General features: G+C 37.7%; 1 protein-coding gene across 4 annotated transcripts in view; it reads left to right on the plus strand.

Annotated features, from left to right (window-relative positions):
- ATE1 (arginyltransferase 1) overlaps positions 1-27,495 on the plus strand; it is a 61,541-nt gene that overhangs the window by 31,325 nt on the left and 2,721 nt on the right. For all 4 annotated transcript variants that reach the window (XM_072424936.1, XM_072424934.1, XM_072424932.1 and 1 more), the window contains exons 8-11: positions 11,194-11,226; positions 17,305-17,486; positions 19,491-19,590; positions 26,338-26,458. In XM_072424936.1, coding sequence (XP_072281037.1) covers positions 11,194-11,226; positions 17,305-17,486; positions 19,491-19,590; positions 26,338-26,458 — 436 coding nt within the window. The remainder of the gene's footprint in view (positions 1-11,193; positions 11,227-17,304; positions 17,487-19,490; positions 19,591-26,337; positions 26,459-27,495) is intronic.

Here is a 27,495-nt window from a genome sequence, read left to right on the forward strand (position 1 = left end):
GTGTGCTTTGTAAATATTTATCTTCCTTCTAATGTGCTTTCCAGTTTTGACTGCACAGAATTCTGCTAGCTTTTAAACAATTTCCGAACGTTTCCTACTGAGCCTCTTTATTGTCTCATTCCTGCAGTGCAAAAACTGCAGGTTCTGTAATAGTTGTTTCGCTCCATTTCGAGCAAAGCCCGCTTTGTTTCATAAGGTAACAAGTTTATTAACTTTTAAAACAGTAAAAATGGCAGAGTAGGTGTGAGTGAGTTTTCTGACTTTATTGCAGTTCCAGCTTGTACTGCCAAGTGGCACTGGTCTTTATAAGAAGAAAAACTATGCGTTTGTTAAATGGAAAACACGTCTAGATTTTTCGGTGTCTCAAAGTTTAATTCCATCTCAAGATTTTTTGAGAGGTTAGGAACCTTTATCGAATAAAAAAAAACAACAAAAAAAAAAAAAACAAATTTTACTTACAATGTGGCTTTTACCCTTGACTACATAGAGTTAAGTTGGCCAAGCAGATATTTCCACAATCTTTGCATTTACTTTTTACTTATACTTCATTTTAGGTGGTAGTGATTGGCAGAATACTGTAAACTAAACGTGCCATTGGACATAGGTATCCCAACTACCTACCAATATGTATTCGAAGATTTGATTATGTTGAGGAAATCTGCATGAAGTTCCTATTTAAAGTCAAAATTTGGCAATATGATGTGTTAGTAAAGGGACTGGCAGTAGAAGTAAGGTTTTCAGTATGCTTCTATATAGTTGTTGGTGAAGGGACAACTTTGAAGACACTGATGTTGGTAAAGTGGTTGGCAGCAAAGACCCTGGTATTGGCGAAGGGATCAGCAGTGCAAACTTTGGTATCTGTGAAGCGACTAAAGCTGCGTACACACGTGCAATTTTTGGCGTTGGAAAGGATCTTTCACAATCCTTTCCAACGACAAAGGACTACACGATGCATGAACAGTGCTGTACATACAGCACCGTTCTGCTCTATGCAAAGGGGAGGGGGAGAGCGACGGAGCGGCACCCTGCTGCGCGCTCTCCCCCTTCCCTTTCATTAGGATCGGTTGTCGTTCATCATCCGTGGATCCGCCAAGGCGGTCGTTCGGACGCTGGACGACGCCGACTGTACACACGCCAGATTTTCGCCCGATATCTGGCCGATGCCGATTATTGGGCGATAAAAATCTGACGTGTGTACGCAGCTTTACTGCCAAGAAACTAACTTATCTTGGTCCCATTGTAATAGTAGATATGCTAGCCACATGACCAGGAAATTACATCTCCGGGGCTGTTCTGTTCTCCAGGTTTGTATGTAAATGCTTCTATATAGGCAAATACCTAAGCATCTACAGTTGCTCAGTTTCATCAAGTGACATGTATATATTTCCTGGCTGCTGTAAATAGACCACAAAATACAGGTAGGGGACGTTTTCCTTGGCTCTAACACAAGTTGTGAAGTCTCTTTATGGTGTAATTGGGCAAGTCGGACAATGAAGGGAATTGAAGGTAATGTGGGGGCGCAGAATGTACAATGCCCTTTTCTGTACATTTATTTTATAAATAACATGAATTTGTAAATGATTAAAGGTATGTATATTCCGTATAGTTCATCATAACAAGATTCTTCCCAGCAATATTGGTCAGCACAGACATACTGATTTCAGACATTTTTTCAATGGAAACATTTCTGTTCTTTTCTTTTAGTGGACTTATCATTTAGATTTTCAGTCCAAATTAATCAGCAGGAAACGTGAGCAATACCAAATTATATTACTATTTTGAATTTGCCAATAATCGTGGAAAAAACCTAGGAAATATAAGTCATGTTTTTAAATTAAAGAGAAGTGTAGTAGTTTTGTACATAAGTTGTGGGGTGTATAGAATGTTCTTGTTTTTCAGATTATTTACAAGCTACTGGATCTTGTGACACACTACTTCCCACTATTGTGGTAGCAGGACAGCCTACATAGGGGTGATGATATTGTTCTGTTCAGAAACTGTACACCAATGTTACAGGACAATGTAGAGAGGCAGTTTTTTGTCATGTCATTTTTTTCTTCTTAAAATTATGTGATTCATCAACTCCATTTTCAGAGTAGGAATTGAATTGCAGCAATTAAGCATTAAATAAAGCTTTATCAGAAGTGTATCACTTTTATCACAATAGATATATAAGGTCAAAGGCCAGATACTGGGTTTCTTGCCAGTAATGACTCAAAAGTGGTCCTCAAACGGTCCAATTTACATGCTTTTTCTCTGGGTTCTGGGATGTAGGGGGTAATGCCATTGTCCTGCCAACAAGATTCCAATGATTGGTGAGTCCCCAGAAAATCACAAGTAGATTTTGCTGGGAGGGTACTTTATATTTCACAAATCTCACTGAAAGCAGAATTATGTATCTCTGTCGCCAAAATGCAGGAGGTAAACAAAGTATACTAACTTTCCTCTCATACAGATTTTTAAATGCAGACGTGAAATATTGAAGCTGCAGTTTGTGCTGGAATATTCCATGTAGGGTGTGCAAACTGCAGGACTCTCTAGTATTAAAACAGCTGATTGAATTTCTTGGCCATTGCTCATTTATGTGGCCAAGCTTTAGGCAGTCTTTTTGCTAGGATAAAACTTTTTCCTGCATACTTTAAGGGAAGATCACTATAAACCCAGTGTTAAAAACTTATCTGTGTACTTCCATCACATACAACAGGGGTGTCGGTACCTGTAGGCCAAATCTGGCCCAAAACGCCTTCTTTTTTTTTTTTTTTGGCCCCAAATGATATCTTAATATGAATTGCAGCTGGCCCACCACTACTGCAATCTGTAGTAACGGCGGGCCAGCTGCAATTTATATTAAGCTGCTGTTCTTTAGATGCAAGTGATGCCGCTACTACAATTCCCGGCATCACTTGTGTCTGTAGACCAGCGGCCTCTCTGCCTATGCGTAGCCCCACATTTTTTAGACGTAGGTAATGCTGCGAATTTTAGTCACAGCATCAATCATGTCTATTGAACAGCAGCCCATGCGTGGACCCCGCAGACTTTATACTGACAGGTAAGCCAGAGAATTGTGCCAGAGATTGCAATGTGAGACCAAATGAAAGCACCAATTCATTTGGTTTCACATTGCATTCTCTGGCAATGTAAAACAAGGAAACAAGTCTACTTACCCTACTATACTACTGACAACCATGCAGATTACACCAAAGTGAAAGTTTTGTCACACTCCAGGATAAACAAAATTCTGCATAGTTTATTGTGGTCGTTTTATTTTTCTATCATGCAGTACTCTAGGGATCTATTTATAAAGCTATTTATGAATCTGGCATTCACTAAATCATCTCCTTGTAATCTCCCAGGTTCATTCATTTCAACAGCATTAATTGATTCTCCACCAGGGAATATTTCCTTGAATGTCAGATTCACTGCTTTATAAATAGACCCCTAAGTGTAGGAGCACAGTCATTCAAAATTTCAAGTTTGGCCCGCGACTTGGTCTAAGTTTTTAATTTTGGCCCTCTGTGTATTTGAGTTTGACACCCCTGACATAGAAGTTTTGCAGCCACAAACGTAAAATTCTTATGTACATCAATCTTCTTCTATGTTTGTTTTATCTCATTCAAAATCATTTTCAGTTCAGTTATGAGATCATGTGTATGCTATTTCTAACACAATCGGATCACAGTTTGGATCTACTCCTATGCTACTGCAACTCTCATAGGAAAAATGTAATTCATTATATGCAAAAAAAAATGTGAGTTATAAATAATTTATCATTTTATTCATTATCAATTTAGAAAATTTGTTTCGAGCACAAAGTATATTTTGTAAAGTAACCTTTATATTAGTTCATGCTTTCACTTCCAAATTATTGTTGTATTATATATAGAGATTTGAAGATTGGCCTTTAGAGGGAGCTCTGTATTTTACATCAGTGAACCCTCCCGTGTTATTATAAAAAGGGGTCCCAGGCAGACAGGGAATATTGTTTTAATATAAATACCCCTATAACTCTGTCATCCAAAAATCACTTAACAACTACGAAGCTTTGTTTCTTCTGCATATAAATTGTTATAGACGGCTATTATTTGGACAATTTCATCAGACTTAGTTTGCATTATACAGCTGTCTTCATTGTCTTGGTAAATTAAACAAAGCATAACGTAAGAGCCTTATCTTTATAATAAAAGCTGAATCGTCTTTTTAATGCTTTTTCTGCAGAGACTGCATAGTAATGTGTGTCCGATGTTACCTTTAGTTGAACCAATATATTGGTTTTTAAAAAGTTGTTGCACATGCAGTTTATAAACCACATCAAAACCTTTTGTGATGAAGTTAGTGATTTGGCAATGACAGCAGAGGATAGAAGCAGGGAGCTGTGAAATGCTGTGTCAGCCTCATGCTGAGCCCCTTGCTCTTTGTAATTTGCCAAAAACCTGTTACTAGACTCTCTCTTTCTCTGCTACAACCCTTTGATGTTTAGCTGTGCAGTGATTATTAGGAAACATTCTTTTATATTGGTTAATGGTTTTCAAGTTATTAGTTTATGTAAGCTAATTTTAATAATACAGAGAACATTTCACTCTTACTCTTCATAAAAGCATCTCTTAAGTTCACTGAAAACATTATGTTAGTTATAAAACTGACACAGCCTGATTTCACAATATGTTAGAGTGGGCTTGTATATGTGTTATAGGATTATATTGTGCTGCAAGGATAAATAAAACATCTGTACACCGGACCTACCCACAGCAGAAATACTTTTAAGCAATTGACCCTAACAATTGACCTTAGACTACATTAATCACATATGACTATGGTAGGGACATTAGATTGTGAGCTCCTTTGGGGGACAGTTAGTGACATGACTATGGACTTTGTACAGCGCTGCGTAATATGATGGCGCTATATAAATACTGTATAATAATAAAAAGTATAATAAAGCACAATCACTGAAATCTCAGTTTTAAATCTGCAGCTATCCTTGAAATAATACTAAATCCTGCCAGGACAGTCCTTGTCCAGGCACTTCTGCTTGTGGTGTAAAAACCAAATGCATTGTCATCCCTTCACATGTGATTTAGGGGGTGACCTGCCAATGCACATTGCACAGACATGTTTCATCATTGTAAGCCATCATTGGAGCAGAGGTATATTGATAGAATTACATGCAGTCTAGTTTAGTTATTTTCCACCAGGGTTCCTCCAGAGGTTGCTGGGGGTTCCTTGAGCAATGTGCAGTTTGCACCTCTCAGGTCAGTCTACATGACACTAATGATCTTGTTGATTATCTGTAAGGGTTCACAAGTGGAAAAAGAGAAGAAGAGGGGTTTATTTGGCAAATAAACAATAGGATTTAATTGTACCATATTTGTAATAAGGTTGGACACCATGTATCGTGACCACTAACTAAACAGAATTCCCCTGTTCTATTGTGATAAGTAAAAAGTAACAACAAATTAGGAAAAAGTTGTGGTAACAATAAATTTGAGCGTGGTACATTTGAGCATAGAATAACAAAATCATCTCTGTCCTGACACGTTTCGTTAATAAGTCTTCATCAGGGGAAAGTATAGAATTGTATTGGTGTCTTCTACTTAAAGGTATTGGGCTCAAATGAAGTTGAAGGCAACAATGTTATAGGGTACACATAGGTTTTTTTTTTTTTTTTATTAAAATCCCAAATTGTTCCCAGTAAACACAGCCTATTGGTAGAATTTGCCTAAAGAATGTTCAATGTATTCCAAAGGGAGCCTGGCAAAATGAACCCTGATTGCACCCTGTAGAGAACTTCACCTGATTTAGAGAAGCTTCACCTGATTTAGGTATCTAGGATTCTCTTAACGTCATACTAATTTAGGCACATTTAAGAATACATTAAACTTTCTTTAAGCAAATTGTACTGATGCTGTTCCCGATACAAGTGATTATGCACAGTGGTTCCCTGATGTTGTTCCATCAGGAATGACCGCTGTGCACTTCTATGGCAAAAGAGCACAGCAGGGTGCCACTTGCTTGTCCTACCTCCTCTCTATTAAACAGAATTGCTCTATGTGTACAGTGCTCATTGGCATTCTTGTTATCACTAGTGAATGCTAACATTTTTACTTTGTGCAGACTTCTCCTGTGCATGTTTTCTTCTGGGTACTGGTTTTCTCCCAAAACCCAAAAACATTAACTGTTCACAAATGTGGATTCAGGCTGGTCCTCTATTTGGCTAACCTGTTTAATTGGCATCTGCTCCTGGAATCTGTGCCCATTTCAATGGTTCAGAACCTTTGTTCCACAATCATCTATGAGAGAAATGCAGTGGGGGAGGTATGTGGTTGGCACAGGAAGCTGTAATTGTAAATCATAACCTTAATGCTGAACCAAGGCTATTTATTAAAATGTTTGTTTTTGTGCTCTTGCCATTATCTATTGTTATTGATGTCTGCTGAAAGCCAATTCTTTTTTCCATAGTTGATTCAAAGAGGACAAATTGGTCTACAGTAATGAACATTGACGCCTTTCTACTTAAAGTGGAATTCAATGTTTTTTTTTTAGAGAAGAGAAGGGAAGCTTGAGATCTTCTATCACATTTGATTTGCTGCATGTGCCTACATTGCGGAATTTCTTTGATTCCTCAAATCTAAAATTTATTTCAAGGTTTCCCTCATGTTAAAAAGGCAAATCCTAAGGGAATAACAGTCAGAAAATTGAGGTTCCAATACTTCCTGTACTGTACTGTACCCGGACCCAAAAAAATAAATTCTGAATTTTAAAGATTTTACCGTGCCATAATGGTTTCTTATAGACTCCTTTACAACTGTATCACATTTGTTATGCCATCTTAGCACTTAATGGGTTCAGGGTGAGTTTCGAGATGGGGTCCCTATTAACATGCCGTGTTTATTCGTCTAATACTGTGGAGATTATCTGAGCTGGAGAAGGATTAGCAGCCTAGTGGGAATGACTGGGGGCTGTGTTGAACTGCATATAGAGGGGTTAACAAGAGTATCCAGTTGCATGTGATTTCCTAATTATAATCACCCGATTTCACAGCCACTTAAAGAGAATGGCTACTCGAATAACCTTCAATTCTTTCTGCATTTAAAATTATCAGCGCTGTAACTCTGTAGTTACACTGACTATTGTGTAAAGGAGTCAGGGCATTGTTTAGTAACTTACACTACAAAATAGGTGAAATGAGATCGGGGTGTTGTAGGTTGCAGAGTTCTATGTTCTATACTGTCTTCTTACAATAACTTGTCATTCTTTCAGGTTTATGTGAAATGGGGGGAATTGCGGGAACAATTGATTGCAGGGAAATGATCCTTTTCATATGAATCCATGAAGTATATATTCTAATGACCTACTATTGTCTTCTAGTCCTGTATTTGATTAGGCCTCATTATATCTACTAGTATGTTGATATGTGTATATGGTTGGTATGTATATATTTAACGTCCAGAATTCCATTATGCATTTAATGTCCTTTTTGTGACTTAAAGCGGAAGTAAACTCAAAGCAAAAAAATTCAAACTTGCTTTCAATTCCACAAATCAGTTGTTCCGTCGGGAGGTTTCCTCCATTGGGTCCCTCGTCCTCCCGGTATCTGTTTTTGGCCCGGCCCAGAGGGAGTGTCGGGCGCCGACATCTTCTCTCTTCTGGGTTTTTCTTCCTGCGTCACCCGATCTCACACTTCGCAGGCGCGAGATCGGGTAATGTAGATTGGCGAAAAAACTTACCGATCACACTGCGCATGCGTGAGATCTGTAATTTTTTTTTCTGTTGATGAAAGGACTCTTTTTTGCCTTGATCGACGGTGTTGCACTTAAGAAAAACACAAACAAATTTTTTACTTTGAATGAAAGGGTTGTCTACCCTTTTATGTAAAGTAAAAATTCTGAGTTTTGGTTCACTTTAACTACCATAAAAACGTAACTAGTGTTGTCAACCCTGCTTGGTGGATTTAAAAAATCCTGCCTATCGATACCCTTACCTGCCCCACATTTATTGTATACTCCCAATAGCCTGCCCAGAAAAAAAGAGCTCTTGGAAGATGAAGTTTTGGGGAGGTTGCTTTTTTCAGTAGAACTAACCTCCTAGATTCCACATACGCAAGGTTTTTACAAGCCTAATGATGCTACAGAGTAATTTGTGGTTTATTTCTACCTGAACAAGGTAAAAGAAAAAATAATTCTAGGTTTGGGCTGATTGCGGGTCATGCCTGGGAATACATTTTTCATTTGTGGTTCTGTTCAGTTACCCACTAATTCCCTTCCAGTGCTTCACCTGCCTCAATATTCATTTAGAAACCTTATTGGGTTTTGTCTTTTGATGGTCAGCTGTGGCATTTTTCATCCTGGGCGATGTTTACTTGTGCTGATTTTCTTTGTATGGGAAGAAGTAATCAAGAATTGCACTGAACCGCTGTGTACAATTTAATTAAAGTAAATAAAATACAAATGTTTGGTCTCGGCTTGTGGATTGGCCACTTCTGCTTTACACTAAATGACATTGTTATATTCCAAACAGAGCATGTTTCTCTTTGTTTAGTCGTACATTTGGTAATGATCATAGGAAGATGTTTGTATTCTGCGGGTAGTGGTAAGGTTATCCAGACCTCTTGGGGATACATTACTATGAACATTTTGCCCTGTGCTGAAAGCTTTACAGACATCAAAGTCCATACTTCCCTGGGCTGGTGTGAAACAGGCTGTGCCCTTTGATTTTTTAAGAGACCTGGAAAATGTAGGGCAGCGGTATATGCCTGGCCTGGGCAGGTCCATCTCTTCTGCTTTGGGGATTGCTGAGGCAGCTGCAGATTTAAAGATGTTTTTTCCTGGAACTGTAAATGAGCAAACTGTATCTGCGGTGCCAGGCTTGGAAGAGCACAAAGTGCCAAGCTTGGAAGAGCCCATGCACTTGTCACAAAACTGTCTGTGAGACTGTTTAGTCAGGAGTCCGCTTTCTATGAGTGAATGGCAAAAGTCCAGTAATATGTGTTCTTTCCATGATTCCTGTGAAAGTTCACCTATAAGGCAGGTGATTTACGTTGCCTTCAATTTATGTTGAACCCTAGCATAATTTTTTCTATATGCACAAAAAACTTTTCTTGATGAAGATATTACTATATTATTAAAGTTGATTTTGACGTTGGTTTAATATTTTTTTTTCTGACAATTTTATGAGATGATATGGTTGTGATGTTTACCAAGGGCTTCCACTATATGATCTCCATGTTGCTTTTTGGAACTGGGTTTAGCTCAAGAATGCAGAAACATACAGTTAAGGTCCTTCTAAGTGTAACAAGGTGCTGTGTAATACGTTGATGATGTGTTAATACAGAAATGGATAATAAAATAGGTTTCCAGCCTACGTTAAACACACATTAAACTGAAATCCATACAACAACCACCCCAAAAACCCAATCGGACCCCTTTTTTATGGTAAGGTTATGGAGCACCACCGTCTAATATAGAACTAGAGCTCAACCGATTATGAGGCACACTCATATAATTTACTGACCTCCTGATTATGGGATTGGCATAGAATGAACCACAGAACAATTGTCTCCCCAATGGGGTTTGCTTGATTGTACAAAACAACACCACTTTAAGTTGATATTTTCACAAACATCCAACCTGTCTTTGTCCAATAATAACCCCAAAATCTGTTGCTCACAATCTAAATTGTCCCGTTTATTCTACCTCTATTGTTCGCAATGTTCCAGGATAAGGCACCATAAAGATTCTTTTCTTCCTTTATCACTTGATATCAATTGTGTTGTAGTGTAACATGTTGATTAGATTGTGACTGTTGTGAAGTGCTGCTTTTATTTGCAATTTGTCTCATATTATTAAAAAATATGTGTTTTAAATATGTGGAAAAAAACAACATGCTTCATATAAAGGTCTTGTGTATTAGAGAATTTATGGCTGGTGCTGTATAAATTATAAACCATTCAAGTGATCTTTTGAACTGATCAAAAGGTCGTTGATCAGATGTGATGAAAGTGATGGGGGGGGGGGGGGCACCTGGGCACCTGGAATTAATTATCTTGCTGGTACACATTGGAATGTCTGAACAGTAACACTACACTGTTTTAAGGAGAAAAATGTCATTTACACAGAGCTACCAAGCTACAAATACATATCATGCCAAATCGTTGGTCTTTTTTTATTAATTTATTAATATGATCGGTCAGGGACTAATCAAGATTTTCATATACAATATACATTTTCATATACAATCATGGAAACTGCTTCATTTAAACCTAGCCCCTGGTATCAAAAAGTTCAGATTTTTAAAAAGCAACTAATAGAAGATTGTTTTATGTTTTTATCATACTTTTAGTTTTAAAAGACTGACATTTTTAGTGTGGAAGATACCGATTTAGCTCCCGTAGTGGGTAAATGTGAGCTGTCTGGAAATAAACAGACACAAAACAGAAGCTGGCTGTGACACTTTGGATAAATCTTATACTTACCATATATAGGCTGTGAACGTTCTGTATCAGAATGTGACTAATCTTTTTTACTTACTGAAGTTCTTGAAACTTTGCTCGTGATTCCTGCACATCATCAGCCACCTAGGTCATTCCCAAGTGAGTGAGAAAGCCTACAGCATCAATTGCTAATTAGATAAACCACAGACGAAGTATCACTTTGAGATTTCTAGGAAAAAAACAGGAGAGTATTGTACGTTTCCTGATTGTACTCCTATACGCTGAAAGATGAACAATGGAAGAGAATTGTTTGGCAATTCCTGATTTGTCTATCACAAAACGTCTGGAAAGCAGCTGTCGCTTTTTGCACAATTTGTAAGACTTTGGCTTCAGCAGGATCTGTTTTTGTAGAGTGAAGTTACCCCTAAAGCCAACATAGAAGTTAGAAGGCATTTATGTTGGCTGGCTGGTCCCTCAAAAATAGTTCTACTAAAAGATTCCTACTCCCCACTGTATATATTATTACATATTTCCCACATTAAATACCCTTTCTTATTCAATTTTGATAAATATGGACAAACAGCACAGCACAGCACAGTTTCAGCTCTTACTTTCAAATACACAACTACACTAAAGGCAGACAAATACTGTTCTTGCACACTGATAACAATATTGTACACATTGCTTTTAAACAAGTTTTCTGACATTGATTTCTTTTTGTTTCCCTTGCCTAATGCCATCGTTTCTACATTTGCTGGGTCTTACAGTTCACCAGATTTCTCTGCGATTCTCCTCTAGAGGTAAGTTTCTAACCAGCTATACAATTAAAAAATGCAAGATTAGAAGCCACACTGGATCAACTTGTGTGATTGTAGATGTCTTTGAATTGTTTATTGTTGCCAGTATTTTCAGTGATTTTCAATGGGTACTGGTTGGAATATGGTAATCTTTTCAATATATTAGTAATGATCAATATATATAATCATTCCATTGAAAATAAATTATTATATCTAACTTAAGATTTCACTTGACCACCAATGTGGCACCCTAACACTTATTCATGCAACATACATGTCTTGTTGGAAATTGTCATGGAAATTGCCTTCATGTGAACATTGGACATTATCATTGTGCCAAACAGAAGGATCAGACACTTGTATGACCATATTTGAACTACCCACAGACTTTGTAATTTGACTTTTTAAGGATTTGGATAAAGCAGGAAATGGTAGTAATACCCCCAGTATTTCTTCTTGTTACATTTGTCCGCTGGACTGATAACGATGGTAAAGTTTTAACCAAAGTTTTAAAGGGATATGGGGAAATGGGGACATTTCTCTTATATATTTTCCTACATTAGAGATATTTTCTAATACCTACCATTCTATCTATAAGATCAGAAGTAAATCGGACATAGGTCCTTAAAAAAAAAAAAAAAATCATTCAGTATGCACCACATCTGAGTTTCAAAGTGTATTCACACCTATCAACCAGATTCACTTGTGATGACTAATGTGTTTCCAAAATATCACTTCAATTTTACCGCATGAAATGATGCACTTTAGAAATGGAAACCTTTCCAGTACCAATAACTAATAATGTTATTAGCTGTGGCTGCTGCATACATTCTCTGGTCACCCTCTGCTTGTGTTTTTTTCAATTCTTACAACAGAGGCTCTCTCTGTATCTCTTGGTCTCTCTTTGTCTGTCCCAGTGGGTAAGACAGAAGAGAAGACTAGAGTTGACCTATGCAAGTTGGAAACAAGAGTTCAGCTTCCAAAAAACTTTTCTTTTTTTTTTTTTAATTGACCAAAACCATTGTGATTTGTCTTTTAGAAAAGCCTTGTTTAATTGACTTCTTTCACAAATTGATTAACCTGTAGTATAAAGCTGACCATTGTTTTGAAGTCATATTGTCCTTGACTAGGTACTACAAATAAGGTTTTATTCATTCCGGGGCTGGATATTTTGCCTGGTAATGTTGGCCAATGTAAGGTTGGTTACACATACAAAAGTCCATCCATACAAGAGAAATTGCCAATAAAGATGTGTGCTGTGGACACAGATCATTTCACTCTGAGCACTGCACAAATTGATCTCAAACTGCGCGCAAGATTGCAGACAAGAGCATGCCACTGTGGATTTGTTTTATTTATACAGCAACTTAGTCAAGCAGAACCCCAGAGGAGTTGGATATGGTTCATGGAAACACTTCTGTATATAGCAGCCAGGAGTAGTCCATTCCACAGTCATTTATTACAGGGAGAGCAACATCCTGAAGGAAAATGGGAAGAATGTGCAACATGCAAGACATTGTGAATGACTACTGGACCCTTAAATAGATCTCTTCAGTCTGGATTAAAGTGCAGCCATGTGCAATAAGTCATAGCGGGTCAACAGAAATATTTGCACATGTTTTATCAGAAAGACTCTGCTACATAGGAGATGAAGTTATATTTGAAAAGGCTGTACTTAAAAATCCTTAAAGATACTGTTCATTTTTGTCATGCATACATATAGGATACATCCTCAACAACTTGCTGAATATTTTAGTTTTTATGCTTGGGATACAAGAGAGCTCGTCATGGCCTTGAAAGAAAGAAAAAGTAGTCACAGATTGCAAAGAAATGTGGCACCAAGAACTTCTTAATGAGTTAAAAAAGTGACACAACCCACAAATGGGCACCAAGCACTGGGTTAGGCTTTTAATATATGAGCATGATTTCTGCTTAGAGATACTATTAACCTTTGTCACAGCCAGCAAAATACCCAAAGTTGATGCTTAGATGCTCCCCTTCATCGTATGAACTTGCTCTGGCCTAGCGTTTTGGCATTGCATCACGAGAATAGGTCACTTGCTTCCCCACACCCAGAAGTAAGGTCTATAGGACTGTATCCAACCTCCCTGGATGTAAGCACAGGAAAAAATCAACCCCAGAATGAGCAGTTGGATAATAAGAATGGTAGACAAAAAGCCAAGGACAAATTCCAAAAATGTACTCTGCTCTACTGAACTCCAAGATCTCAGACCATAGGTGTCTGATTGCACCATGCATTGGTTTTGGAGTGATTGTATGTTGAAGAAGAAAACCAGGAGGACTCCATCCTAAAGGAAAAACACAGAAAAGGCCAGACTGGATTTTACTTGTTTGCTTATTGATAAGTCACATTGTTTCAGGGAGAATGTCCTTTGAATAAATGAAACAACAAAACAAAACAGCTCTATGTCCACAGATAAAAAAAGAAGCTTTCAAAGAAAAGAGCACCTTACCAACTGTGAATCATGAAGGAGGCCCGGTTTTGAGCTGCTATGATGCCTACACCATGGGGTTTCATGGGGTCTGTGTGTAGTGACCAAATAAATCACAAAACATTCAAGAGTAAAAACATACTTCCCATTGTCAGAAAGCCCAGTGTCTGTTGTAGACCATGGACCTTCCAACAAGATAATTACTCAAAACGCACAGCTAATAACACGCAGGAAGAACAAAACAGCTATTATAAAATTGCCTTCTGTGATCCCAGATTTGAATCCTATTAAAATAATCTTTAGAAGGGATTTAAACAAGTTTAGAGGTGGCAACCTTCAAACCTAATAAAACTGGAGCAATTTGCTCAGAAATGGGCCATACTACCCCTTGGAAGGTTCAGAGGTTTTTTGTAGGTTACTGCCTAGGCACAAATAACTTTTCTAGGTATTACTATAACATGGCAAATCTTCAATTTTTGAGTTCACATCTATTTTAAGCTTTATTACAAACAATTGTTCATCTTTCTTAGTGTATTATTAAGTACAGTGCTTTGTTTTAAACAAAGCACTCTGTGTATTTCATCAGAATTATTGGTGCTACCTACTGGAGCTGAATACAGAAAACTTTTTCCCCATGCCCTCTGCTTTCTAGCTTTTAGTGTCATGATGCCAAATTGTTCCAGCTTCTATGACAACCGAAAGCTTTTTAATATACGTTTGAAATGGCAAATTCTCTTCTAATCCTCTCCACGTGCGAGTCTCTTTCATTTCCCCGTATAGTGCATTTCGTGCTGTTTCACAATCTGTTCTCGTAAATCACATCACTATGTCTAGCTGCAGATTTCTGCTAGGCCTCCCCTCCTGCTGTCTTCCCAAGACTCCTTCTTCTCAACAGCTTAATATGGTGTCAGTTTCCCCCTCTGCCCTGCCATGTCAGTGTGAAGCAGAGGTTCTAAACCTGTTCTGAACAGAGGAAAGTTAGCTGGTTAAGTCAAGCTCAGAAACACTTGATTAGCAGTAAAATAGGAACATTCTATGGTAAGTTCCTCTGACTGTAGAAGACTGTCTGTTATATTAGCTATCCCCTGTGCAAGAGACATGGAAAGAGTTATCTGTGTATTTTGTGCTGTTTTTTCACATCCCATCCCTCAAGTGTTGCACAAGTAATACTTTAGGTTTTTCATTTATAGTCTAACTTTGCACCTCTAGGTTCTAGGTTTGAATCTAGGCCAGGACACTATCTGCATGGAGTTAGCAGGTCCTCCCCGTGTCTGTGCAGGTTTCCTCTCGGTACTCCGGTTTCCCCCCACATTCCAAAAACATGCAGTTAGGTTAATTGGCCTCCCCCCAAAACTGTCCTTAGTCTGTGGTAATGATATATGACTGAGGTAGTGACATTAGATTGTGAGCCCCTTTGAGGGACAGCTAGTGACATGACTATGGACTTTATATAGTGCTGCATATTATGTTGGTGTTATATCAATACTCTATATTAATAATAAAATATAACTCTATTCAAAAATAAAATGTTACTTTAATCTCCCACACCATGATATTTTTGCACAATTACACCAAAATCATAATTTTACAGACATATTAAAGTTGAACTCCAAAAAATAAGCAGCAGAATAATAAGCTCCCTTCTTTTTACATTAAAGCACAACTGATTGGCTACATGTACTGCCTCTTCATACCTCATCTTAGTTCTTATACCATGTCAGGTTTAGGTACGTGCACTGTTGTCAAATCCTTTTGACAAAAGCAATAGAAATGCACTGTTTAAAAATAATTTTTATGATGCAATCATAAAAAAAAGGAGTGCATTGGTTTGTGTCTTTTCTACATACCTGGAATTTAGCTTTAAAGTGAAATTTATAAAATGGCAAGCATGGAGGTTTTTTATTGCAGAAAGGGAAGTGATGTCCCTTTTGTAATAAAACATACTTACTTGTTTGTTTACAATCTTCTTTGAAAAGTGCATTGAGCTGCACATGCTCAGTGTTTAATGCTAGGTATCTTGGCACCCCCATGGTGCCAGGAATGAATAAACCCTGACCTGCATTCTTGGGATTTGCATCATTCCAGCCTGGCAATTTAGGATTGCCAAAGATCCAGGACCTGGAAGAGTTGCAGGTGAAGATGACGGCACCCATGACTGATCAGGTTAATTTAAAATACTGTGACCAGGCAAGTAAATTTATTTTATTTTACAAGGAATATCATGATCCCCTTCTGCAATAAAGCACCCGCCTGGACGCTTTTTTTTAACGTGTTAAATTTAGTTCAGTTGCAAGTGTTGCCTTTGAAGTTTAGCTTGTCTCCGTAAATATCTTCTGGAATGCATCATTTTCCAACAAGCAAGAAAACTTTTTTGAGGATTGAAACAGATTAATACAAAATGTTTGTTTATCTATTATACCACCCAATTTCCATAGACGTTAATCTGCAAAACTGTATGCTACATGCGGATTAAAACATTGATTCAAGAAAAGTCTTCAGCAGCCGAGGGCAGTCATATGTCAATTTGTGCCTAAGATTAAAGATTATTCACTCTCACTGAAACTTGGTGTTCCCTTCAGAACTGACCTACATGTGTGGGGCTTACATTGATAACAATCTCTCTCTGCTATAGGAGTATGTGGTTTATTGGGCACAGAGTGCTCTCCTGAAGGTTTACATTCCTTCCAATTTTCCTGCTATGTGGTATTAAAGGAATTCATTGTAATGGCATGTATCCTGTAATAACTGCCTCAGGAAGCATTAAACCATTGTTTTCAGATATTTACATCTAATGCATTACCCAGTCGAAGGGCAGAACAGCGAATGGTGAAAGATCTGCCATCCTTCTTTTAAAGGATGTCTCTCCTGCTTACTTGTTAAGAGAAACATGCAAGGTTGCTGAGAGTTCTGTCTGTATAAATATATGCATCTAGTATAGGGTCAGTCTGATTATAAAATCTTTTTGATACATTCCTTCAAAAGTCATCTATTAGTAAGTCAGTTGGTGAACTTTGTTCATCATTTTCATTTACTGGCATGGTTAAGGCTGACCAAGACAGGCCAAACTTTAATGTAGCTGATTGAGGATTAATATCTAATTATCTAATTTATATATAAGCATACATGCTTGTATCAAAAATCAAAAACCAAATCTTCTGCTCCTCTTAGATCATTTAGCTGTCTGCCACATTATATTGCCTATTGCATATTTATATGTATGGATACCTTTAGGAAACATTAGAATTGTAAGCTGCAATGAGAATGAAGTTTTTTTTGCAGATACACTCCTGTTTTTTGTCATTTAGGACACCGACATCCTCAACATCATGTACATTCTATGCACATTGTCCTTATTTGGTGTCTAATGTGACCATATAGTAGCAGAAATGTCTAATATGAATAGGACATGTCTTTTTTTTTTTCAAGTGTTTATGATAATCCAGCAATCTCTCAGTTTAAAGAAAAATGTATATTGTAATATATGTTGATACAACATATTTCCAAATTATGGTCATTTTTTTAATATTGTTTTGGTATACAAAAATGGAAAAATAAAATGTAAAAGCGAAAATATAAATATTTTTAAATGCCTATATATTATTGTGTGTATGTTTTCTTTTTTCAATAGCCAGAGACCAGGCCAGATGGTCTTGCTTGTGGGTATGGCTCCTTTCACCAGCAGTACTTGTTGGATGGGAAGATAATTGCAGTGGGTGTCATTGACATCCTTCCCTACTGTGTATCTTCTGTGTACCTCTACTATGACCCTGATTACTCCTTCCTTTCCCTTGGTGTTTACTCTGCTCTAAGGTAAGAAAAAAAAAAAGAGTATTTTGCTGTCAACTACTTAGTGTTGTCAGCCATATGTGAAACAAGAAATGGATCTAAAATCAAAGCAACGAACATCAGGTTTTGAAGTCTATTAGCAAATTCATCCCAAAGATTTTAAACATGCAGCCCAGCCCTTTCAGCTTTATATTTCAAAGACCAAGGGGTCCCTAAGAATTTCTACCTAAGTTCAAGTATCTCAGTATACCTCCAAATAAATCCAATATCAAACTGAGGTATAAGGAATATTTGAATATCTTTTCTTTCAATATGTAAAACATACATACAGTTTTTTAAACAATGATAGAAATCAATTTTATTTTTTATATATTCCTGCCACCATTACAGACTAGTTCTGTTTATTCTCCTTCCATGTAGCAAAAAGCAGGCCTGGACACTGCAGATAATCATTCTGTATGACAGTGTCCACACTGATGTTTGCATTACATTGTAACATTAATCCTGCTTTGCAGGATGTTCGGCCTAAACATACTTTTTTATCTGATAAGTGATCTGGCACATGTCTGTGCGCTTTTTTTCTTGATAAATTACCTCTGTCGTTTTTAACATCATTTTTTTTTCCTGTAAAACATGATCAGCAGAATTGTATAACTTCTTTTGAAAAGTTTATTTTCCAAGCTGATGTTGTACATAACTTTTATGTACAAAGTATGTAGAGCCTAAAACTTTGTTTCTGTTTTAGAATGGAATTACTATTGTGACTTGCTTGCTAACAACAGTTTCTCCAAAGGAAAATTTGCAATGAGGACACAAAAAAATTATTTTGCCATTCTAATCCTCCACTACTAAGAAAATGCATTTTCATTCCTGTGTTGCTTTTGGAGAGTTTCCTTGATTCCCTTTCTGTAAACTGTTGTCAAGAGGACAGGAAGTGAGGGTAAAACCCAGCAAAAGAGGACCCAGATAGCAGTAAAAGATTGATAGACGTTCTAACTCCTTCCAACTCCAAAACTCAGAAAAAACTTTCTTGACCTACAATATAATATTATATTCACTGATGTTCTAGAAAGCAGAATTGTTTGCCTTTTTTTAACAGAAATCTTAGCTCAATTTTTTTTTTTTCATAGAGCAAATCTGTCAGCTGTCAGCCATCCAATGTAACCACACAGCAGATGTTTCTAAGCTGTTAGAAACTGATTGAAACCTCATTCTGTTGTGATCTTTGAGAATACATGATTCATAGTACAAACAGGTAGAGGTTGGGATTGGCTTGTTTTAAAAGCTCTTTTACTGCTCATTAAGACTGGTAATTACTTTAATGCCAATTGTCTGCAAACATGACAATTTTAAGCTTTAAGTTACCCTTTACAGCCAATTAAGAGTGTTTAGAGCAAGTTATGATTGTCAGGGTGTTGTCAGGAGCAGAGTGAGCCTGTTCTTCTTGTAAAACAAATGAATATTAAAATCAGTCTAGATGATGGCAACTGATTCAAACGCAATAGAAAGAGGTTGGTGCAGAGGGAGTACGGCCTCCTCGTCCTAGTACTAAACCTATTAGATCTATCCGCTAGTCTATTGTCATTAAAATTAGCTTTAAATTAACTGCTGTTTGTGTTCATTTTTACATTTAATAAATATTTTTGACAAGGACTATTATTCAAAAGGAAAGGAGTTGCTGAAGCAGCAGTTGCTGCTTCTAATGTCTCTTTTTCCCATACTGCCTTACTATTTGGGTTGTGCAAGGCATATTGGCTCACAGGCCACTAACATCCAGGCCTAATATATTTTTATGAAGACAAGTAAATAAAAACGTTATAAACATGACAAAGCATGATTCAGTTACAAGAGGTCTGTTTAGATATATATTTGATATTCAATTGGGATAAGGCAAACAGGTCAGCTGTTGAGAAAGTAGTTAAGTTAGTTGTACTAATTCACATATGAAAGAATCTGTAAGTATTTCAGGATCTGTTCTTCTTACTGCAGTATGCAAATGCATTTAACACTGTTTTTTTATGTCTACAGAGAAATTGCATTCACCAGAGAATTACAGATGAAAGCTGCTGACCTGCGCTACTACTACATGGGCTTTTATATCCACTCTTGTCCTAAAATGAGGTACAAGGTAAGCATATTACATATAACATTCCTTCCGGGTTTACCAGCTGCTGCCGCTGGTATGGCATTGTTTCCTGCATTGGGCTAACATTTCTATGATAGTTGAACTGAAATATTTAGCTCTGCCATGATGTCGTCTCACTATCTCCATTCACAGAGAAATGGTCAGCAAGCAGACACTTTCCTTATTTCTGCTCATTGACCTGACAAATGCAAAAGATTTAAAACCGAGAGGAATCTCTGATAGCACACTGAATGTATGGTGTATGGGATGTGCAAAGTCTTACATTTCGTTTTTTTAGAAAGCTGTCACAGCCTTTGTAAAAAAGGCATTCCTTATCATGGTGCCCAGGAGCTTACTTGCCTTCTGTATCGAATTGGTGATCTTTCTGCAGACCGCCAACATGCCAGACATGTCAGAGCTAGAAATCGCCAATCCATAAGGAGTATGAGTTTTCAAAGCTATAGATGGGACTGCAGCAAAGTGGTGTGAATGAGCCCTGAAATATAATAATTATTTCCCAGGAGAACTAGAAACCAGGGGTGGACAATTATATGGGTGGGAGCTGATTTTTTGTATTGGTTATTTGACCAATTGTATAATGGCAAAATTGGCATATGTGCATTTGTATGGCAATGTCAAAAATCCAACAAGGGGGTGTGTAAGATTTCTGCACTGCACGAATGTAAATGCTTTGATGACTGTTTTAGGGACATTAGTGTTGTGAATGTGTAATAGTCGGATAGTATACAGGTATGTAGTGTTAATATCCAATGAAATTGGTGTTCCCAATGAAAAATGAGTTCCCAAGCTTAGACATGGGTATTCTAATATTTGAATAATACTTTGAATAGGTTTGAGGCAGTGAAATCACATAGAGGGCATTCGTTTCTTCCAGCAGCTTTCAAATGGGTGTCTAAAATATGCAGTCCAGATCCCATACAGTCCATATTTAACAAAAGCGCAGGGGGTGATTTTAAGCTCCTCTGTTAGTGGTGAGAACCTGCACAGCTTATATGTGCTGGACTTAGTCATTCTCTTTTTAGCCATTTTGCGTTACTGTGTGGTACTTTTCACATTTAAGATGCCTTTGTCTCTAATGCTAGTTTTGCAGTCTTGAGCATGCAGGCCTGCTGGGATTTTGAGAATCCAAAGATTTGGTTTGTTTTTACAGAGGGTGAGGTATTGCTGCATACCAAGAATTCTGAACAAGAGCTGGGCTGGCGCACATTGCCCTGCAGGACCTTGGTTAGCCTCCAACCAGAGGTTCCCATTCCATGCCACACCCCATTTATTATTGCTGTCATTATTCAAATCTGTGTTAGTGTCCCAGAGGCTCCTTTTATTGATTTTCACTAGACTGTTATGAATAAACTATTATTTTCTGGGCTTTAAACCATGGATTAGAGATATGATCGAGAGATCTATATAGTGTGTGCCATCCATTATTAGAAATTACTTGCTAAGTCTTTGCCCTTTGCAATAAATAAAGCTGGAGCCTCTTTGTATAACCTATGTCACACAGAACTTGAGTAGAAAACCATGCACGAGAATTGGTTTTCCTGACCGCCTGAGTGTGTTGGCCAAGTCCTAAAACCTCACACAGATTTTGATGGCACCAGTACAGTGTAAGTAAGAAACTGTTTGATGAAAACACAGCTTATGTGCCAGCCATAAAAAAGTTATGTGGTGTTTTTATTTTTCAGATGAGAGTTTGTTCAGATGAGAAAATAATCTCTTTTCCATCTCTTGACTTAATAAGATTATCGGGCTTGTTCATTGACCTTGATTCATAATGATGACACACAAAGCAATGAAACCCATTCCATCTCGCTGTAAATAACACCTTTATTAGTTCAGGGAGGCAATGATCACAACAAATTGCACTAACCCATACTAAGGGTGGCTTATGCCCATCTGCATCATCATAGCATGCATGCAAAACTCAGCTAAATGTGCTGGTTTGTGGTGTGGAGGTGGGAACGGGTGCCACACACCTCTTATGGAGGCCTAAAAACAGAGGCTACTTCCCCCAATTTCTGTTGGCCAGACCTGCTTTCAGCTGTCTGCTGCCGCCATTTAACATGAGCATTCAACAGGAAAAGGGAACAAAGCACCAAATCTCTTTAAGCTCAACTGTTAATTTCATGTGGGTGCAATAGGTTATTCCACTAAAGCAGTGTTTTTTGGCACGGCACATTTTTTTCATTGAAAAAATCCTGTGGCACACCACAAATCAAAAATGTTACAAAATGACACTCTGTAGCTAACTCTTTTGTCTCTAAGAATAAACAAGGAAATTAAGCTACCTACTGCCACCCACTGACATGGAAGAGTATTACATTATTCTGCCAGTCACTACAGCATAGACACTCAACATTGGTAATTGGATAATTTCCCACGGTACACCTGAAGATCTCTCACGGCACACTAGTGTGCTGCGGCACAGTGGTTGAAAGTCACTGCACTAAAGCATGTAAAACTATAAAATCACTAGTTTTATCATGAGATTTAAAGGGTAGCACTTCTATCTCTACCATTGAAAAATGACTTTAACCAACTTCCCTCTTCACAGTTAGCAACTACATTCCCCAACTGCAAGCTTAGGGCTTATTTATCTCATTGGGAGAAAACCCATGAATGTCAGTAGGATTGTACTGGGCGTGAGTGAATAATTTGTGGCCGGGGAATGTAAACGGGCACAGAGTTGTGTATCTGTTTGCTGTAAGTGTACATTGTGGCAAATGTGGTTTTTGTAGTGCAAGTGACGACAAGAATCTGTAGGTAACAAGAAGACTTTTCCTTTCATATGCAAGGCCTTAGATGTATAGATATATGGTCAAGTTTATGGTATTCATCTTTGTAAATGAAGGGATTTGGTACACATTCCATTCTTTGTATGGTTCATCAAATTGAAATGGTCTGTCTCCCTCATGACCTCGCAGACATATTCCCTCCTGAGGTGTTGCTGTCTCTAATACACTTTTGATGACAGTTAAGGAGAAGGTTTGTTTATGCAGTGCGGCTTCTCTTAAACTGCAAAGCTTCCTTAATACCCTTTTAATAAAATCTCAACAGGGGTTATTGTGCAGCAACAGATTGCAGATGTGAATGCAAGAGCAGAGTGTGTGTTTAACCCCTGTACGAGGTTGCACGGACTCCACTGTGTTAAATCTCCCCATTGTTACCAGCTGATCTCATTGCAGCTCTTTCCTAGATGGGATATGACAGAACAAACAACATTTTCAGACCCTACAACAAATCCCATCCAGTATTCACTTTGAAATGTCTCCAGAAGGCAGGGTGGGGGAAGGAGTGGGGGTCAGCACTGCTGTCTGCTTCTGATGTTGTCGTGCCGGGGCTTCTTGTCTATGTGCCAATATTTGGGCTACATGGCAATACTTAAAAAGGCTTTTCAGTTACCAAACTAAATTAGTTGACGATGGTTTCCTGTGTCAACTTAGCCGCCCGGGCCTGGAACTGCAGTCCTTCTTTGTATAAGTTTATCCAGCAACATCATTTTCAACATCTGCAGTTGCAAATTGGAACCCCACAATGCAATATCAGCCCCCTCTCATGGAGTGGCTATGCATGGCTTAACTTTTGCAAGCTGTGTATGAAAATTGGGCTATACATGCGTAACTTATTTCTAAGCATCAGAAGTGCTTGTTATAGCAAAGCAAGAAAGTCTCACAGACATTTTTTAATACTTGTAAATGATTACAAATACCGTTCTATTAAGAACCGTCTCATTTATCCAGGAGTCTAAAATAGGAATTGTCTTATGCAGCCTGTATAACAGCAAGCGCATTTATATCAACACTGAAAAGTGATGTAGTAAACCTGAATCATGCAGGAAGAATGTAGTAAAAGCCCCGCAACACGTTACATATATTAAAGTAAATGTACAGGTAGTTTCTGGGTTACATACGAGATAAGCACTATACAGTAGGTTTGTTCTTAAGTTGAATTTGTATGTAAGTCGGAACAGGTACATTATTTTAATAAATGCAATTAGGACAGATGTTTGTCTCAACATAATATCAGGCAGCATGGTGTCAGTTACTGTACAAAATCCTCACTGTGAGCTAATCACAAACAAAGCAAAAAAACAAAGAAAAAAAATACTTTATGGAGCTTTGACATTAATTAACTTCTGGAGCAAGCTCTGCTCTGATATGCAAAAAGAAACAGTTGCAGAGTTTGTCTTGATCATTAGAGAGTTACAAGATGTTACAGATCAGTTCAGCTCTTAAGATCACCCACAACCTCAGATGTGTTTAGCAAAAGATTTCTTCTGCAAGTCATGCAAACCACCCCCTTCAAGCCTCCGCACACAAGGGAGCAGGAAAACCCCGTTCGTATTTAAGAATCGTCTGTATGTCGGATGTCCTTAACCTGGGGACTACCTGTATGGGCAAAACTTCCTGTTTTCATTTTGGCTAGAACGAGGAAAGTTTGGATCTATTATTTGTCCTGGTAACCATTGATATCAAGACAGAAAGTTAGGTGAACTCCAGTTGTGAGGGTAAATCATAACTTTTAGGAAAACTTCTCCCATTTCTTGTTGTACCTTCATGGTAGGAACAGAAGTGAAATCTCCCATTGGACACAGCAAAAAAAAAAAAAAAAAAAGACCGGAGCTATGATCCTTGCCTACTTTTTAGAAATATAAAAATAAAAAAAAAAGTTTTGCCTCTATCAGCCTTTCTTAACCTCTAACATGGGGAAACCCTTGAAATAACTTTAGCGAGCCCCTTCTATATTTACTAAATCCATAGCTCCCAGTATTTTAGTGTGGTGTTCAGTGGAAAGAGTATTTCTTTTCCAGATAGCCAACAAAAGTCTCAAACTGCTCATTGTTCAACCACTACCACTAACATGACAAGTTAACAGTTAAGTGTCACAGAAAAGTAAACTGATGTGGATTCAGTAAGTTTGGGCTCATGTAGAGTTCCAAATGTTGGCCAATGTTGTGTTCCAATCTTGGTTCAGCTGATAAACAGAAATTGCTCAGATTGCACTACAAATGCACATTTGGCCCTTGGTGTCTGTAGGCATAGAACATAGCTACAGATTAGTTCATTGACTTGCTAATGTGTCCTTACAGTCATTTTCTTTTATGACCCGGATGTATCTGTTTTATTTAGAACACATGTAAACATTATTAAGGAACAATGCTTATCTATTTTGTGTATTTAAATCTTTTTTTAAATCCTTTTGATCATCAGCATAGTGTTCTTAAGGCGAGCTATGTTTGTAAGTGAGAAAACAGACATCCAATGTGTGATAAGTCTCTATCAGCATTCCAATTAGTCTTTTCCGGCAAATAACTAGAAAAATTCTTTACTTCCATGCAAAGGGTTAGTAGGTGGCATGCAAGTGTCATCTGTTAGCTACACAGATAAATAAAGATGTACAAGACAAAAAACATCCACTTCCTGTTGAAGGAAGAACATTAGATTGCTTAAAATTAAGAACGGGCTCTTAGGTGAGTACACATAAATGCATGGCACCATGGATGGTGGTTTTGAGGTAAAAACTGTCAACTGATGTGCCAACTGGAAACCAAGCTGTTTTTAGTTTTATTACGTTTTTCCTTGACAAGAGAGCACATATCCTTCTCACCATATCCTTCTCACCATCTTAAACAAACTTTACTGACAAACTTTGCTTTGCAAAGCCGCTCCTTCTGTATTTGTTTATTCAGCATTGCTGGTTAAAGGGCCAGTAAACCTAGGGGTGCACTTTGGAAAAATCAATTACTAATACATAATTTAATCACCAATGTCAATAAAAGGCAAAAAGACAGCTCAAATGAGAAATCAACCCCCAAAATCTCTTCAGATGCCAACACTTCATGTAGTGCCGACCCTTCATAAGAGCAATGTTCTCCATGTACATAGGGAGAGGTAAGTATTTACCTGGTTCTTTTTAGGGATAGCTTATATTTCACTTTTTTTTAATGACAGAGTTGCCTTGACTACTTTTATAAAGGAGCCCCTTTTATTATTGAGAGATATGTGCTTTAAATATCAAATTTGTTGTTTTGCATCCTATTGTTGTGTAAGGTGGTACACAGATTGAATTTTTACCGGACTCCATGGGATTGACAGAATTGATGTCAAAGAATAAAAACCTGATTGGTCAAATAATAATTGTGAGTTTATATTCCAATTTAATCAGCATGTTCACTGATGTTAAAGGAAAACTGTAAGCAACACAGATATTTACAGTTCAGCAAAAAGAAAAAGCAAAGGGGCATTTTGGCATACAATTTAAAACATATTTATTTCAAACAGGAAGAGTGACAATGGTATAAGAAATGATAGTGATATTTATGTAAACAATGACAGTTGTCACCCATTGTTGACATTGTTGTATTGTTTAATAGGTCAATCTTTTTCAGTGATCACACATGATACCATCGTCTCTGGGCCTGACGCGTTTCAACAATTGGCTTTTTCAGGGGACATGGAGACTTTTAATTAAGGGGTGATCACTTGGTCCTATTTAAACAGGCAGGTTAGTTGAAGAGGAAAATGTTTTTTTTTTTTTTTTGTGACATAGAGTACAATGGGGTAAAGCAGGGAGAGAATATTCTGTATAGAGTCGGATTAGTAGCTCCCAATAGGTGGAAAAAATGTCATTAGAGATTTCAGAATGAAATGATTTGTTCAGGTTTGTTGGTGTTTATTCACAGCTTGTAGAGCAACACAGGTTTGAATCCTTTTCACCTTTTTTTCTTTTTAGGGTCAATATAGGCCATCACAACTTCTTTGCCCTGAGAGCTATTTGTGGGTGTCAATAGAAAAATGTGTACCTCTACTAGAGAGCACTAAATACTCCCGATTCAGCAGCAACCATGAAGAAAGTAAGTGCCTTTTAAGTTTTGTTTTATATAGTCACTTGACATTTTTATGTTCTACTTTGACATTGATTTGCATGTAATCCTAGGTGTCATGTGTGGGTTTTTTTTCTTTGCTGCCAGTGTTACATGGTGGTAAAACGGAAGCAACCTCACATTGTTCCTTTCATATAACGGCTTTCACTATGGTAGAAAATGGTGGCCTCTGGAAGCCAGCTGTGCCCCAGATGTTTTTGTGAAAACACGTTTGATCAAAACAGATCAGAATCAAATTCTTCTTCTGTCCATCAGAGACTTACAGTAACAAACTATCCTGTATTTAAAGTATGTCACTGTTTTCCACCCAGATGTTCTAAAAAAGTCACTTTGCAGCAACCTTATTGAAGTTCCCAGCCTGGTTTATCTTGTGAGCTATATTTAAAGAACAGTGGGATACATTAGAGAGCAAGTTATACAAAGCGAAGACCATTGGTTAAGAGGGTAGTTGTCCCTGGACATAGTGTATCCCTAAAAATTAATGTTTCCTTTTCTGTCTATGGTTTATTTCTAACCAATAACAAAGCTATGCTCTCTTTTTGCCAAGGGCCGTGTACCCCATATGGATCGCAGGCTCAGGGTGGTGGGGTCCAGAGTCACAACCTGCCCACTCTCCCATCGCAGGCTCAGACCTGGGATGAGAGAGTGGGCGGGTTCTGGCATCATGACCGAACTCTGGGAGAAGTTACCTTCCCCTTTGAGTGATACATGGCTCCCCGCACATGCTCGGTGCAGAGTACGTAAATTTAGTGGTCGTGATGTTCAAAAGGCTGGCGACCACTGATGGAGATCACTGCAGTATCTACTCATTTGAATTTTTTTTTTTGAGCCTTTTCATAACAAGAGCTACATATAAAGAACTTTGAACTTTGACTAGTATTAAATAACTTAAAGCAGGCCTAAACTCAGAATATTTACTTTACATAAAATAGTAGACAACCCTTTTAAGTAAAGTAAAAATTTTGTTTGTGTGTGGTTTTTTTTTTGTTTAAAAAAAAAAAAAAAAA

This window comes from Pyxicephalus adspersus, chromosome 10, assembly GCF_032062135.1.
Source record: "Pyxicephalus adspersus chromosome 10, UCB_Pads_2.0, whole genome shotgun sequence".
NCBI classification, from domain to species: Eukaryota; Metazoa; Chordata; class Amphibia; order Anura; family Pyxicephalidae; genus Pyxicephalus; species Pyxicephalus adspersus.